The sequence below is a fragment of the Phoenix dactylifera genome, chromosome 2 (assembly GCF_051530095.1).
Source record: "Phoenix dactylifera cultivar Ajwa chromosome 2, Ajwa_hap1_PhDact_Kaust_v1.1, whole genome shotgun sequence".
Taxonomy (NCBI): Eukaryota; Viridiplantae; Streptophyta; class Magnoliopsida; order Arecales; family Arecaceae; genus Phoenix; species Phoenix dactylifera.
The window spans coordinates 37,101,436-37,117,996 of record NC_143191.1 but is presented as its reverse complement, the minus strand read 5'-3'; the positions used below and the strand labels follow the sequence as shown (position 1 = coordinate 37,117,996).

General features: G+C 41.5%; 2 protein-coding genes across 4 annotated transcripts; one reads left to right on the top strand and one right to left on the bottom strand.

Annotated features, from left to right (window-relative positions):
- Positions 1-2,442: 2,442 nt before the first annotated feature.
- Positions 2,443-11,938, top strand: LOC103701455 (ethanolamine-phosphate cytidylyltransferase-like). 2 transcript variants are annotated; one of them, XM_008783502.6, is made up of 10 exons: positions 2,443-2,949; positions 3,283-3,693; positions 4,444-4,679; positions 5,025-5,170; positions 8,287-8,358; positions 9,885-9,952; positions 10,123-10,240; positions 10,966-11,025; positions 11,130-11,252; positions 11,459-11,938. In XM_008783502.6, exons 2-10 carry the CDS (start codon positions 3,326-3,328, stop codon positions 11,528-11,530), a joined length of 1,263 nt encoding a protein of 420 aa, XP_008781724.1. In that variant the 5' UTR covers positions 2,443-2,949; positions 3,283-3,325; the 3' UTR covers positions 11,531-11,938. The 2 variants fall into 2 exon arrangements, with proteins under 2 accessions (XP_008781724.1, XP_088572381.1); XM_088716255.2 differs by lacking the exons at positions 9,885-9,952; positions 10,123-10,240 and having other exon boundaries at positions 2,681-2,949.
- Positions 11,928-14,576, bottom strand: LOC103701569 (uncharacterized). Of its 2 annotated transcripts, none has more exons than XM_017841452.5 (5): positions 14,346-14,576; positions 13,268-13,526; positions 12,577-12,861; positions 12,424-12,459; positions 11,928-12,317 (listed from the first exon to the last, which is right to left on the bottom strand). In XM_017841452.5, exons 1-4 carry the CDS (start codon positions 14,451-14,453, stop codon positions 12,449-12,451), a joined length of 663 nt encoding a protein of 220 aa, XP_017696941.2. In that variant the 5' UTR covers positions 14,454-14,576; the 3' UTR covers positions 11,928-12,317; positions 12,424-12,448. The 2 variants fall into 2 exon arrangements, with proteins under 2 accessions (XP_017696941.2, XP_038984331.2); XM_039128403.3 differs by having other exon boundaries at positions 12,178-12,317; positions 13,277-13,526; positions 14,346-14,565.
- Positions 14,577-16,561: the final 1,985 nt, after the last annotated feature.

Here is a 16,561-nt window from a genome sequence, read left to right as displayed (position 1 = left end):
GAATCCCATCGCCTCGAAGAATGAGCGGACGGCACCCCCGCTCCCCTCGTTTAATAAAATCTGGGACACGTGGAGCCCCGGTGTGGCCTCCACTCCCCCGAAATTATGACCCGGTAACACGAAATCGGAAGCGTCCGACCCCTGGTCATGCCGCGTGTCCGTTTTGAAACCCGAAATGGCACGCTCATTGATGAGCGGGAACTCTCGATTGTGGGGCCGAGGCGCCGCCTCGTTGAACCCGAGGACCCTCATCCTGGGTCCGCCTCGCAAAGCAACCTCGGTAATCCAAGAGACACCGCCCCCGCTATAGTCGCCTCGAAAGACGTAGGGATATGGACCCCATCATTAATTCGCCGAACAAAGTAACCTCGAAACGCCCAAGGGCGCAGGTCCTACCATGAAAATTCCAAGAAACATGAGGGTGCGGACGAAGTTCGCCCCCCAACTTTAACGATGGACTTTACTTCCTACGTCCGAGCCCACAAGCCGCTCGAACTCGGAAGTCGGGGGGTAGTGTTGGGGGAATAAGGTTTTTCCCCCAAATGACACGAATGCCCCTAAGAAGCCGCACAATCGTCGACCCTGGAAGGCCGAAGTCGGCATCCGAACTCGGAACCTCCGACCTAAGAGAAACCCCAATGTCCGAGGCCTACTTTTGTCAGCCACCTACTACGGCCGTACGTCTCCGAGGTCCGGCCAGAGACCGTACTATGACGCCCCTCCGGCATTTATTGCGCATGACCGCTGTGATCCTCCGGCACACTCCACAATAAATGCGGATCTCCGGCTTACTCCACAATAAATGTGGATCTCCGGCTTACTCCACAATAAATGCGGATCTCCGGCTTACTCCACAATAAATGTGGATCTCCGGCTCACTCAACAATTAATGCACATGACTCCTGTCATCTACGGACTCCCAGCTCTCCACGGCAAATAAGCCCAGCAGAGTCTAGTCGACTGTGATAAGTCTCTGATCTCGGCCATACCTCCGACACTGATGCAATAAATTCGCCTGGTAGCGTGCTAGTTCGGGTTGTACGACGCCCTCATCGCCGACATCAGTGCAATGATTCGCCTGACCAAGCGCCGACCTGAACGACATGCCGAGCCGTACTACGGCTTCGCCCCGTTACATCGCAGGTAAACTGACCCCCGGTCTATAAAAGGGGGTTGGAAAATCGATACTCGGGACAAGCACTGTTTACCTCTACTCTACACGATTTGCCCCCTCCCTGACTTGAGCGTCGGAGGGCCGGCGCCGGAAGACCCGGCCACCGGTTCGTGTGCAGGCACCCAGACGGAGGACGCCGCCCACTGTCGGATCGTCGCCCAGCCACGGGAACCAGCCGCTCCTTCTCTCCGATCGCCCCAGACGGAGGACGCCGCCCGTCGACGGACCACCGCCTCGCCGTGAGTAACCACCTTCCGCTCCCTCTCCTCGACCGAAGATTGCCCCCGGGTCCAATTTCCAGCAACACATATGTATATAGATCTGCCGTCTACCGGCCACCACAAGTCTAGAGTGATAGTCTATGATAACAAAGCTCACACCCCCATATTCTTCTCTCTCCACAACACAGTCGTCGAAGTTCACTTTAAGAAAGATAGGGGGTGGAGGCTCCTAAGAAACCAAGACAACCATGATCACTAACTGAGCTGAGTGGGAGATCCAGATGTTCCTAGCCGTCTTAGGGGGACAAAATAATGCAGTACTAATGACCTCAAGCACGTAAAGCAGAGCTCTATCCACCACCTCCCTCGGGTGGACCCATCCGTCCTCGAAGATCCGAGCATTCCAATCTAGCCATATATAATAAGTCAGATGCGCACACCTGACCCCTCACTCCATCATGCTGGGCCACCTCGAAGATGCCCCCAAACCAGCCAAAAAGTCTTCTGACGGGTTGTGCCTTGCCTAAAGTCGTAGGAATTTCCGCGTACCATCAGATCCTCGCGAGCAGCCGAAGAAGACATGATAGATGGACTTCACCACCTCCAAACAGGCCTCACAAGTTAGCTAATACACTTCTGATCAACAAATACTTCCAAGCTATTTTTTTTTTGGATGAACGTGACCACTCGAAAGTAGATGCGTAGCGTCAGGATTCAGGATCCTCCAGTTGGCGGGTCGAGGCTCTAGTCACCCGGCATTGGAGGTCTCGAGAGCTAACTTTTGACCTCCCATTGCCACTCCAGACCCTCTTGTCCGTTCCCACATCTGTAAGTATCGATGTGGCCAGGACCCTTTCAGTCAAGGCCCCTCGAGGGCTCGCCAATTAAGGTCCCCGTCCCACCTTGGAACAGCGGGTGTCCCAAGTGAAATGGAAGCCGCTGTCCTTCCGTGGTATTTTCGCCATTTCGGCTAGGGAAGTCCGACCCAACATCGGGGTGCCACGTACCCGCCCATATTTATTAGGACTCACCCTATGGCAGATCGCCACGTGAGATTCTGCAATCCCGGGTCCCGAGGTCCCCGGACTCCCATCTGCTTACCTTTCGACGGAGAGAGTTCATTCCCCTTCCAGTTCCTATTATTGTCTCGAACCATCCGATCTTCAACCAACGGTCCTGATCTGTTTTCTACCTTGACTCCACGCTTTCTGGGGTCTACTCACGTGGGCCGTGGGCCTCGATCGGTCGCTTCCCGGCATCGTGCTGGCCTCCTGAGGACCAGAGCGGAGACCGCGACAACGACGAGAGGAGGCTCTCTCACGGCTCCTCTGTGAAATCGAAAGCGAGAGGAGGAGAAGGAGAGGGGGACAAAAAGGGCTCATCCTGATTTTATTTGCTCCTCCTTCAAGGAAAAAAAAAAAAAATTGTTCTGATTGCGGTGCCTTAAGACGCACCCATCTCTCTTTTTCACCGATTTTGCCTCTGTTTATATTTCGCGAGATTATCTGTTTCTCCTTAATTCTGTCGGTCCTTGCTTTTTCGTCGAGATTCCAGGTAATCAGATTTTGATATGGTTTCTTTTATTTTCTAGTTAAACTATCCATTCATGGGTCCTGATCTACTGTCTAGAATCGTTAGATCTAGCTGCTTGTGATGGAAATACGTTTTTCCTGTGTTTGGAATCTCTTTGGATCCATCGATTTCATATTTATGAGCTGCATTAGATTTTTCTGTTCCTCAATATTTGGTTTTTAAGAGAACTCCTTTTTGAATTCCAGGAAAATGATTGATTTCAATGTACTTTTCGTATATGTACATTTTTCTTCCAAGATTTTGTTAATCTGCTCTTCAGAATTGTTTTTTAAAATTGAAACTGGGTTTGTGCAGTATCAAGATTTGTACTTGACACCAGAATTGGAAGCTACTAACAATGGGCGGCTCTGTGGAATTTGACACCAATCGTTGGATCTGGGATGGGGCGTGCTATTCCCAACTGGTTGGGCTTGGAGGAATTATGATCACCATCGCCATTCTCTGGCTCTCAACCGGCTATTTCGGAGGGATTGGACTTCCATACTTCCCCTACTTCTGGCTGGATTTAGGCATCTTCTACAAGAAGAAAAGTAGGAAGAGGCCAGTGAGGGTTTACATGGATGGGTGCTTCGACCTCATGCATTACGGCCATGCGAATGCATTGCGGCAGGCCAAGGCTTTGGGGGATGAATTGGTGGTGGGAGTCGTCAGTGACGAAGAGATTGTGGCCAACAAGGGTCCTCCTGTTTTGTCTATGGAAGAGAGGTATGCTTGCAGAACGATTCCTCCTTTGTTTTCTGGGTCAAAAGTTATTAACTTTTATAAATTTCACTTGGTTTTTAAGTCTCTTTATTATTGTGTCCAACATCTTTAGTCAAATTTTCCTAAGCAATGTAGAAATTTAGTTGTTTACAACTTTTTTTTTTTAGGTTCATAAGCTAGATTAGCATAATTCTTTGTTTAAATATTTTGAGATATTCATACTGGGAACTGGTCAGAAGACTTGCTGGTAGGAAATGTCTGATAGAAATTAGTATTGATTAGTTATTGCTAAACAATGATGGCAAAACTCACCTAAAAAGTTCCCCATAGCGTAGGCCCCTAAGAAGTTTGGTCTATTTGTCTTGTTGAAATATGACCATATCTAACATCCTAAGCAGCACTTTAACTCCTAAGACAATGTTGAGGTCAAAGATTGAAACTACCTATTGCTTCACCAGATCTCTTGATTCTATCCATGGGAGATGAATCTAGTATTCAAGAGGTTTGTTAAATTTTAGCATTTTACTTTATGATACATTTGTTTTCCGCACAAATTTAGACAAGCGCAAGGGTGATACCCTTACATCAAGCTACCAGGATAGATTGTCTCAGGTGATGCCATTGCATCAGTCTTCAGTTCGTTGATTGCCACAGGAAAATGCTCATGCATTTTGGAAGTTCATAAGCTTACAATTTGGTATCTATCTTTGCAAGTTATATCTCTGCTCTAATCCAGTTTAAAATAACTTCCAGGTTGATCCTTGTTAGTGGGCTCAAGTGGGTGGATGAGGTCATTGCAAATGCTCCTTATGCAATCACTGAAGAATTCATGAACACTCTTTTCAATAAGTACAACATTGACTACATTATACATGGAGATGATCCTTGCGTACTACCTGATGGAACTGATGCTTATGGACCGGCTAAGAAGGCAGGGCGTTATAAGCAAATCAAGCGCACTGAAGGAGTCTCGAGCACTGATATTGTTGGTCTGATACTGTAACACCTGCTCAGTTTTATTTAGATATGGCAATTTTATTCTGATGCTTCACGTGTGTTTGAAAACATGTTTAAAGTAAATAGCTGTTTCATAAAGCCGTTAATGTATACTCTGTCTATATATTTTAAGTAGTGTCCTAGTAAATGCAAGAAGGGAATCATGATGAACTTCTACTTTATCGCTAATGCCATGCTATGTTTTTTTTTTACAACTTTAATGCAAAAACAGAATTGGCTGGTTTATATTTCCATAAAAAGTTTATATACATTATTTCTCAACCTTCTGTATGCCAAACTTATTCACCAGAACTCATTGCGTGTTATTCTTTTTTTAGGCAGAATATTATCGTCATTGAGAGGTGGAGAAGTGGATGAGAATTATAATAAGGCATCTCAGTCTGAACCTGGTGGCTCAATTAGAACACAGCTATCTCATTTTCTGCCTACATCTCGTCGGATCATGCAGTTTTCCAATGGGAAGGTATGATTTCTTGTACTCTTCTTAGAAGACAATATATGTTAAATGCCCCTGACATCTATTGACAGTTTCACTTTACTGATTCTCAACCAACATAAGCATTTCTGATGATATTTTTTTCCTCCATAGAGCTGACTGTATCTCCTAGCCATGGTGCTGTACTATCATCCATCAGTGGGTACATCACTCATATCTTTTAATCAAGAGATAGTGTAGCTTTACCCTAATAAATTATATACTCTGCAAGGTCCGCCGGACAGGTCGGTACTGTATGGTACTGGTTCGGTACCGTACCGGCATACGGTATGCTTGGTCGTGCCGGTATACGCTTGGGTGTGCCGGTTCCGTACCGGTAGGTACATCCATTTTTGTAAATTTTTTTTTGTTGATTTAATTGGTAATCAATCTTTTAAACTTTTTTAATGATTTTAAGTTTAATTTAATTTTTTTATTTTTTTTTGATGTTTTTTCATCTTTCTATGATCTCAATTTAACCTAAATGATGCATCTTATTGTTTTAAAATAATACAAAACATAAAATGATTAGTGAGATGTTGCATGCTACAAGAAGCAATATGAAATATTCTTAAATGAACTAGTGAGGTAAAAAATATAAAATAATACAATCAATTACATATATTTAAAGTACAACATATATACCGATATCTAAAATCTCGTCGAGTGGGGATGCCTCTCGTAGATATCTGGATTATTAGCATAGTTAGGAGGCATGTCAGCCCACTTCTCTAACCAAGCGGCGTTGTAGTCTTGTATGCTCATCCTATAAGGAACGCGCTCCGAATTATAAGCACTTTCAAATCTCTTGCTGAAGCTCTGGCTCTGAAAGGTGTCATATGGCTGATAAACTGGTTGATAAAATGGCTGTGACGAAGCTCATGCGAATAAGCTAGCAGCAAAATTCGATCCGTAAGATGCTTCAGGCTATGTAAGGTAGTAGCCACCGAAAGATGCCTCATACGCACTATATTCATATTCGTATCCTTATGGGTCATAGATTGCTTGTGGCTGCGGGTCATAGGATTCAGTATCCGACTCGGAACCTGATACGTTTATAGATTCTACTTCATGTGCGAGATCATCTGCAGTTGCATCGTGTCCTCCTGAATTACCTCGAGGAGCTCGTCTTTTATATGTAATCAGATTTTTGCAGGCTTCACCAGATTGTGCATCGTGGTCTCTATTCTGTATTTTTTATTTTTTAATTTAAAAATATATTTTTAATTTTTTAAAATTATACACAATTCAAAAATTAAATTTTTTTATGTCATTGTGTAGACTATCCATAGATCTATAACATATGATAAAATCAAGGCCAAATCAAAAATTTTGGCATGTTCTCTTCTTATTTTGCAAATTTTGAGCTATTTTTTCAAGCAAAAAAAGAGAAAATGAGATAGAAAAGAGAAAACACACCTTATTTAGACTTGGATTTTTCTTCAATCGCGCTAAATTAGTATGATTTCGCAAATTGGGGGGAAGGGGGAGTCATTTAGTCATCTTACGGCTAAACGAACTTTATAAAAATATGCTGGGGCCTTCCTAATCAAGGTATGCTGAACTGGTACCGAAAACCGTACTAGTCGGCGACCGGACCGGTTCAGCGTGTTCGGTACCATTTTAATGCCGAGTCCGTACCGAGAGAATCTAGCCGGAGCCGAAGCCAGAAAAGGAGAAGGAGAAGAGAAATAACGATCGGAGGAGGGAGGAGAGGCCGCGGACGCCCGCGAAGGCCAGGAGCGCGGCGGAGGGCTGCGAGGGGGGGTAGAGGCCGTGGTGGCGCGGCGCAGGCCAAGGCTGTGGCCGCATTTCCTGTTTCTTTCGAAAACAGGGGACGCGGCTGTAGAATTTTTTTTTCCAAAATTAAAAAAATTGAAGATTTTTAAGTGAAGTCGACAAGGGATTTGCCGACTTCACTTAAAAAATTTTCAATTTTTTTTTTCTGCAGCCACGTCTCCTGTTTCTTTCAGCCTCCGCCGCGGCCTCTCGGCCTCTGCCGGCCCTCTGCAGGCGTCTGCTTCTTTCTCCCTCCCCCGCTTACTTGCTGTTTCTCTTTTTCTTCTTCGGCTCCGGCAGCGAACTGGTTTTCACGGCGGAACTGTACCGGTAAACCACCAGACCGGTTCAGTATGGGCTGAACTAGCCGGTACGGGTCGGTTCAACATACCTTGTTTTCAACACCTTTTTAACAAAAGAAACAAAAGATGAGGGGCCCCGGTTCCGAACCAGGTTGACTCGGTTGTCCGGTTCGCACCAAGTTCGAACAGAACCGGCCGGTTCCGAACGGTTCCAGCCTGTTCAGGTCGGTTCGAAACTTGTTTCGACTGGTTCGGGGCTAGACCGATTCCAATAAATGAACCAACCCGGTTTCCCACTGGGCCGGCTCAGTACAGGCCGAACCGGGCAGTTCCGTCCAATTCGGCCTACCTTGCTCCTCTGCATAATTATGTACTGCATTCTCAAAGAAATTACACTACAAATATTGAAGAACCAGAACAACTTATAGGTGCAGTAATGCCTTCCATGTTTTACTCGTTACATCTTGTCGATGACCTCAGGATGCTATGAGATTTAATATCAATAATATGCTACTCACACAAGTAAGTTATATTTCTTTGATGTCATGATATTCTAGATTTCTCGAAGCTCCTACCCCAACAACTAGCAAATTGAGTCCTAGCCTTGAAGCCTTCCCTTATAGTCATAGTAATCACATCAGAGTTCAGACAGTTTATTTTGGCATCTTTCATTATGTACCTTTTGACATGTAACAGGTCTGCAGATGGAGAGCTTAAGAATGCTTGTGGACCCATAAATCAGCTTGAAACAAACCAAGTTATAGATAATTTGAAATAGATTCCATTAGAGACCTTTACAATTTAGAAAAGCCTACCAATAGAAATTACATTTTAAAAATAATTTCTTAGATCCAAGCTGGCCTGATCAAGATCCATCAGAAGGATTCTTGATGGGGAAACTGGCAGCGATAAGGCCTGGTTCAGCATCCTAAAATCAAATGGTTTTGTAGTACATTTATTTGAATTATAGAATATTTAGTGCATAGTGCTATATTAAGTAATTGCTTTGTGTTTCTAATGCAGGGACCTGAACCAGATGCTCATGTGGTGTATATAGATGGTGCTTTTGATCTTTTCCATGCTGGTCATGTTGAGGTACATCTTTATGAAATTCTTACTTTCTTACCTGCAGACATTACCTTCATGGTTTTTATGGTCTTCAGGTTTTTTTTCCTTGAGCCTTTCTTTTTCACCGTCCTAGGTTTTGCATCCTCAAACGCTAATGATATCTTTGGGTTATCATGTTCTTTTAAAATGATTACTTCTTTGAAATATTCTATCAATTAAGAGATTTGTGCATGTGCAATGACTTTGGCATCAACTTCTCTTTACTTCATGATGTAATGTGGGGTTTAGTAGTTAGGATCTAGTATTATTAAGATATAGTTATGCCATATAGTAAAAACTAAGAAGTGATCATGGACATTCAAGGTTTCTAGCATTATGAAACTATTGTGTAAGGAGCCTAGATGTAGAGATAGCAAAGCAAACAAAGACACAAGAACAATAGATTTACTTGGTTTGGCATACGCCCTATGTCCAAAGATGGAGACAATTAGAAAAAGTTTCACTAGTAATGGAGAAAGTACAAAGAAGAGAAAATCCCAAATTATAAAAACCCTCTGATCTCACAAGCTCTGAAAACTTCCAAAAACAGATTTGTGATCTCAAAAGCCCTAGGATGGGAAAAACATATACATGTATGAACACCTCAAAAGAGTGCGGCCATGGCAGTTGGCCTTAGCCCTCAGTGCCAAGGACCAGAGCAGAGTGGCCCTTTTCATAGTATATACTCTAAATACAAGACACACACCATACCAGAAACTAAAGGACAAGTCTCATGCTATCAACTAGGTCAGCTACATGTATCATAATGGGCCATGATTCCTATCAAAGGAAAGAGTTCCCAGACCAATTTCTAATATCATGAAGGTATTTAATGTCATATGCCAATGAACATTCTAGGTGGATAGGCTTTGTAGATCATAGCTTAGAAAAGTAAAAATTCTTTTAGCATTGTCGTTTGCCTTGTCTGTAGGTATGGTGCTTTCACATGTGTGCTTTCAGTTTGGTCCCATTGTTGGTCAACAGTTATGGTTGATGGATGAATGATCATAATAATTTAAATGAATATTTGATGATGTAAACAATGCTTATGGTCTCTTAGTTTTTTTAGAAAATGGTATCATTTCAAACATAGCTCACCACCAGCACATATCCCAGATGCTTTGCTGTTTTGCTGGATGTTGTGCGTTTGAGTGCCCTTATGGATGCATGTGATTTATTTTCTACTGGATGGAGCAGATGGGCCATATTTCCTAGTTCGTACCCAGCCTGTGTTGCCTGTTACCAAAGGAGCTATATCCCCTCCTTTCTAGGCAGCACTAAACTGAGTGAACTACTGAAAAGTAAACAAAAGAATAAACATGGGTTTAGAAGACTGTCATGAGATCATTGCCTCAAGACATTAGATTTCTCTTTTGTTTCTCTGGATATCATTTATTCTTTTTTTGTTGTTAAAGAGTTGTTTCCGACACCATTTCTTTTTGTCTACCTTTAATTTTTGATGGGTTTTCTTAATCAGCTTTGTGATTAAGTTGGAATTTTGCGGCTATATGCAGATCCTAAGATGTGCTAGACAACTTGGAGATTTTCTACTTGTAGGTGTCCACAGTGACCAAACCGTGAGGTATTTCTTATAACCAGTTGGATTTGAATATGCAAAAAATAAAAGAAAAGTTCGATGAAAGAAATGAAAGTAATATGATATTATTAAGATTTATAAGTTCTGATTCGCAATCTGCATTTTTTTTCTAAAATATGATTTTAATATTTTGTTTTAACAAACATTTAATGCAGTGAAAGGATAGGATGCCATCCCATAATGCACCTCCATGAACGTAGCCTCAGTGTACTTGCATGCCGATATGTTGATGAAGTCATCATCGGTGCTCCTTGGGAAGTTACCAGAGATATGGTGCGTGTACCACAAAACATTACCTGGATTAGACAGCTTGTTCTGCCTTAGAAACCTAAAAATTGGCTTGATTTTTCACATCCATGAATTAAGCTTTCTAAAGGCGATTTGAATTGTTTATTCTTCAAACAATTTGGTATCATGTCGGAAATAGATAGAGGTTCTTAAATCTGTCCAGTTAATATCTTTCAAATGAAATAGGTCAGAGTTTTTTCTGTTATCATTAAATATATCAGACTGCAGACCATTTATCTTTTATTAAAAGTGCTGGCTTGTGTGTGGAGCATGGTTGATTGGCTTTTCAATTAGACTAAAAACAATAATTTCGTGTAACTTATTCTAGTAGTTACTTGTCTGCTATATCTGAAAAAATTGGGTGCATGAAGGGCGGGTCTAGGACTGCTCTGAAACAATGGTACTAATTTGACCATATGCCTACCATATGGTCTGTGTTTCACTTTATGCTTTTAGACAAGTTTCACAGTCAATATGGATATTGCAGTCTTATTTGTCATTAGAGTCATATTTCCGTGCGAGAGAAAGCCACAAAAGAAACAGTAAAACATAGACCTTCATGTAAGGGACAAAACAACACTGATCACTCTGGTTGTGCTTGGTCTGACATTCATCATTAACTAAAGTGATAGATTTTTCCATGCCATGATATCTGTACTAAAATTATTAGATTTGAATCCTGCCTTTTTTTTTTTGCTGAACTTGAGCAGATCAGTACATTCAATATATCATTGGTTGTGCATGGGACAGTAGCTGAGGGCAGTTGTAATGTAAGTTCCTAAAACTTGTGTAGCTTGTTCTCTGAAATAGGTAGTTTTGTTTTCACGGTCTTCCTGCAATTTGGAATTAATGTTAAGAATCTTGCCTGTGACAGAGTGAGGTTGACCCATACGCCATACCCAAGAGCATGGGAATTTTCAAGACGATTGCAAGCCCCAAAGTTATCACTTCAACATTGGTGGCCAGAAGAATAATGGATAATCATGAAGCTTACAAGGTAATTCACCATTTCTATTGCATTTTTTCAGAAACGAGTTTCTCTTTATATCGTTTATTTTTAGTGTACGACTAAAGACATGCAGATATTATTTGTCTTTAATCAGTCTTACTCCTTTGCTGCTTCATTCTTTTTTTTAGGGAAAAAAAAAATCTCTTCAGTTAACTAACAGCTATATTTTCCAACATTCCGGCTAATCATTGCAGAAACGGAATGCGAAAAAGAGCAAAAGTGAGAACAAATATTATGCAGAGAAGAAATTTGTGTCCGAAGATTGACCCAGCATGGCATTTATTTTGTGGCGGCTGATTGCTAAGAACGAGGTTCACATATCAAAGAGGGATTAACCATTCATATTTCGTGACATTTTGGCCTTGGAAAGTAGACATGCAGACTTGTTCTTCCCCGTTTCAATTTATATGACAAGAGTTCTACTCCATACAGAGAAGAAAGAATAGAGCTCACTGCAGTCGGTAAGGCAGATGATACTCATACTGAGGTGGTGTTCTCCAATGTGTACATTAGAGCTAAAGGAGCAAGTTGCTCAATGGTTGTGGTTAGTTGCTAAAATTTATGATATTATTTGGGTGATGAAAGGGTTTCTTTGTTATCCCAATATGTGTCGAAGTTGCATCAGTAGGAAAAGGAAATATAGCACCACAATATTGTTTGAAATTTGATCAAAATGAGTCGTATGAGACCAAATTATGAAGCTCGGCTGCAGTCTAGTCTGTGCTGTATCTTTAAAAGAGTGTCAATGACAAACTTAAACGAATATAACTTAAATATCCCGATACACAACCTCAACAACTAGGTTACAGGTATATAATGAACACTCCATATCCCAATCTAACATGAACTTTAATGCAATACTCTCCACAAATACCACAAACTTAAATAAATAATTAGACTACCCAAACTGTAGCTCTTCTTGCTGATGCAGTCAAATGGGAAACCATCTAACCTATATTTCCATGGCACGACTGGATCATCTCGTCGTTAGCATAAGTGAATGGCTGCAGTGGTTTATGGCACTTCTTTGAATGGTAGAATTCTGCTCTAATCCTAGTAGGAAATATTCAAAACATAGTTTTTATGTTATAAAAGAGACAAGGTTCTATCTTGCAGGCTAGGCAAGGAGCAAGCAGTTTCAGATGTTGGAAGTGCTCACCTTCTCAGCTGCTAAGAGTTCTTCCTCAGAAAAAGCCTGTCATCACATTACAAAATAATGACAGTAAAAAGCAAAGACCAAGGCCAAAATCTTTTATGATGCAACAAACCCCAAATAAGAGGGCAAGGAGGCAGTGAACCTCTTTCTTGTTACCTGACCACAACACAGGATTTGATGTGTAGAGCTGTGCTGTCATATGGTATTGTTGCTCCATGTCCTCTTCGAGTTCCATTAAGGCATCTTGTTCTTCTTCGGCTTCCATTGGCTCCAACAGATTGCTTCTTGACATAACATCCTCTATTACATGACTGGTCACAAAGGCCTGCGATGGCACTAAAGGAACTACATCGAAGTGGTTCTTGACTGGAACTGATCTGTTCTCCATAGGAACCTCCTCCATTATCATCAAGTTGGGATCCCTTGGCAGGAAGTATTGACCTTGAAGAAGGGGTTCAATAACATGCCACATCAAATGAAAAATTGAGCTGCAATCCCAGTATGGTAGGCTAAACTTCTTGCACTAGTTTTACAATGGGAAAAATGGGATTTTCTTTTTTCAGTAAACAAAAATGGAAAAATATTTCTCCACAATTTCAAGTAGAAGATAAACAGATAACGTCTCAACACAACACAACATGAAAACTAATTATAAAACTCCCATGTGGAGACTAGCACTTAGATTTTAATTATAAAGGCGGCAACAACTGAATAAATGCAATTAATGCTGAAGGTTTCATAAACCATCTGAAGCTGCTCATAGCCTCATACAATTAATGAAGAGGTTATCTATGGGGTGAGTAAGATGAATGATGGTAAAATCAAAGAGGGTTTCATATGCTCTTACTTTTATTACCAGAAATCAAATCTGAGTGCAGTCTGAATGAAACATCAGTAGAACATGGAGACTGAACCACCGCTGCTTTCAATGGCTTGTGAAAACAGAATTTGCTGTTTCCATTTGATTTGAAATCGGGAATATTTTCAGCCATCCCAGCTCTCGCTTGCTGCATGCTGCTATACGTCTGCTCCTTTGGCAGCTGCTGTTCAAATTCCAGAGGAATTACGGGCTCTTCTTCCTTGATAACCAGCGGCAACTCAGCATCCTTTAAAATAATGAAAAGAGCAAGTATGTTACACTACTACACATTGCATGTAAATATGACCATCTGCAGTTCTGGCAGCACAAAATTAGAAACTTATTTGATGGTAGCTTGGAACATTTTGTAACAACCCAAAATCTTATCCAAATAGACTAATGAAAAGTATTATTTGAGTTCTTTATTAGCTCTATATCCAAGATATCCTCGGTGAATAACCAATGTTGGACTAAACACATGGATCCTCACATATATATTTTTTTACATATCCCGATTTGTTGAAGACACTGGTCTGCTCCTCTTTCGATATTTTTCCCTACTAAAACTTTCAAGATGGAGTGGATCTATTCAAGAATTAGGCAAAGCTTTCTTGAGAATCAACCATGGATAACAAATTCACAATGCCATTTGTTGCTGTTGGGGATGTAGCAATTAGTTGTCGTTGTCTTTACTTTGTCCAATTCAACTTTATTTATAATCTCAACCTTTTTGCTACTTGAAACCTGGTGGAAGTCAGGTGAAACTCAGGGAACGTTCTATTCCCTCACACCAAACTTCTGACCATGTTTGAGCACACGGCTACTGAATGTTTCCATGCCAAAACTAGTGTCTTATATCTCTTATTTCCTCCCCCCCGTTAGATATCATCTTTTATCGGTGAAGTACTCCTTAAGAGGAATAAAGTAATAGAAGGTAATAAAAACCAGTGAAAAGGCAATTATAATCAAAATTTGCCACCAAGAAGTGAAGTCCTTCATGTAACCAGAAAAAGGAACAAAGACATCGCTTTTAGATTGGGAAATTCTAGAGTCGACGGGCTCTCACCAGCGTTTTGAACTTTTTAGACTGAGAAGCGAACAAGAAGTCCGAGAAGTCGTCGCGCACCGGCTCCAGGTCCTTCCTCTTCGCCTTTGCCCACAAGAATTTGGCCATGTCGAAAGGATCCCAGAAAAAGTCTTCAATCTTACTCCTATAAACCGCATAAAACCACAACCCCAAACCCCAACCTCGATCCCCCAAATCCTTCGCCGGGACGTGAGTCGCATTGCCGGGTTTGATTTCATAAATTCCGGCCGGGCCTCTGTAAAAAATATTTGGATACGGTTGACCGGATCATTAGATCGTAGCCGTTGATAAGCCCTGGATAAACTTGACTTGGATCTTTTAATCGGGAACATCAGCCCTGGCGTAATGAAAATTTTCATTATCCTAGACCTAGTCATGGCAGGTTTACATCACCAACGGCTACCATTTATTATTGAGTAGAAGAATTGACATGAGCTAATATGATTTTATTGGTGATGTTTGGAAAGATACTAAGATAGTGATTGTGAATTTTCTTTCTTTTTAATGTTTTCTTAGTGTAGTATAAACCAATTAATCCCCGAACTAATGCATCGGTTAGATGACATATCTCCATGTAATCCAACAGTTCTGCAACCAAAAACAATGATGGATCTTATATATCTAATTAAAATTGATGCCGGATATGATGGTGGACTCTCTCTCTCTCTCTCTCTCTCTCTCTCTCTCTCTCGGCAAAAGCTTTGTAGAATTTTGGATGCGCTAACTTTAGCTAGAATAAAGTCTTCTTTCCCATTTATGACACCACCGCTTGCACAAATACATTTGTGAGACTATGAATAATTCGTTTCTACTTAATATCTGGAGAAACTTAAAGAAGTGTGTTTTCTAGATGACTGGGCATATCTACCGTGAAGTAAACTATACTGCTGATTGGATTGCCTCTCTTGTGATTGCGCATTCTCGAGGAATGCTGTAGAATGGCTTGTCAGCTATCCCGATCACATTTCATTATATTTTATTTTATGAACTTGTTAGATGTACTCATACAAAATAGGTATAATCTGTCCATTTTATCAAAATTTAAAAGAAAAGAGATAATTAATGCTCTTTTGCACAACAAGCACCAGATCTACGGTTGACCTAATCCTCGATCCATACTTGTAGTTAATTTCATTGATGCAGGGTATCATTCTCTTTGACTCTTTGTGATCCTTGGCCTTCACAATGTTTGGGAGCTTGCAGGGAAATCTCTAGGGTGTTTTCATGGCTAAGTACTAAAGTAGGTATTGCCCGCCAAACTATACATGCACCGAAATTTCGATGCAAAACTCTGGAAAATTATGTTTATTGATCGAGTATGACACGTACAGACATCACAGTATGCACACACAAAGAATGGGAGACCTTTGAACAATTTATCTATTGGTAAACTCATAGACGGAACGGTGTTTTTCACGTGGGAGCCCCCACCCCCGAGTTTCCTCAAGGTCAACTTTGACGGATTGGTGTTGGATGGCGGTACGCGAGGCGGGGTAGGCTTTGTTATATGGGACCCTCACTCTAGGATAGTGGCAGCGGGCGGTTGCCGGTTGTTCGACACATCAGTTTTCAGGGACGAAGTTGCGAGTTGTCTGGGCAGATTTTAGCCATGCGCGGCTGGTGCTGCGAGTCAGCTCGATCATCCTGAAGGGCGATTCGACTACTGTCATTGGGTGGCTTTGGAGGGGACCGAGTGTTGAGAGCACAGACCACCCTCTGATTCGGGACATTGGGATGATGGTGAGGGATGGTTCGGCCTTCGAGGCCAAGCATGTATTCAGAGAGATCAACGAAGCGGCTGACTAGATGGCTGCCTACACGACTCACCACTCAGGATACGCCTTGTGGTCAAGAGAGGGAGAGCTGTCACTGGCACTCCGCGAGCTTGTATTTTTTGATTTTCTTGGGTGTATTCGTATGCGCACTGTATGAAGAACCCATTAAAGTTATAAAAAAAATAATTAAAAAAAACTCATAAAAGACTGGAAGATGCTCTCTTTTTTTATCATCGTGTACAGGTTTTAATACTTGGTGGAGTGATATGGTTGTAGGAAATGTCAAAACGTGTCCGGGAGAGTAATGCCCGGCTTTAAAAAGCGAGCAGAAAATATGTTTGGATTCCACTTATATCTTTTGATATGTATGTTAATATAATAAAAATAACATCCACATCAATATCATATAATCAATGTTTA

Coding starts and splice junctions, on each gene's coding strand:
- LOC103701455 (XM_008783502.6), top strand. CDS start 3,326: ATGGGCGGCTCTGTGGAATTTGACACCAATCGTTGGATCTGGGATGGG. Junction 4,680..5,024: donor CTCGAGCACTGATATTGTTG/GTCTGATACTGT, acceptor TTCTTTTTTTAG/GCAGAATATTATCGTCATTG. Junction 11,253..11,458: donor ATAATCATGAAGCTTACAAG/GTAATTCACCAT, acceptor TAATCATTGCAG/AAACGGAATGCGAAAAAGAG.
- LOC103701569 (XM_017841452.5), bottom strand. CDS start 14,453: ATGGCCAAATTCTTGTGGGCAAAGGCGAAGAGGAAGGACCTGGAGCCG. Junction 13,527..14,345: donor CTAAAAAGTTCAAAACGCTG/GTGAGAGCCCGT, acceptor ATTATTTTAAAG/GATGCTGAGTTGCCGCTGGT. Junction 12,862..13,267: donor TTTGATTTCTGGTAATAAAA/GTAAGAGCATAT, acceptor CCCTTCTTCAAG/GTCAATACTTCCTGCCAAGG.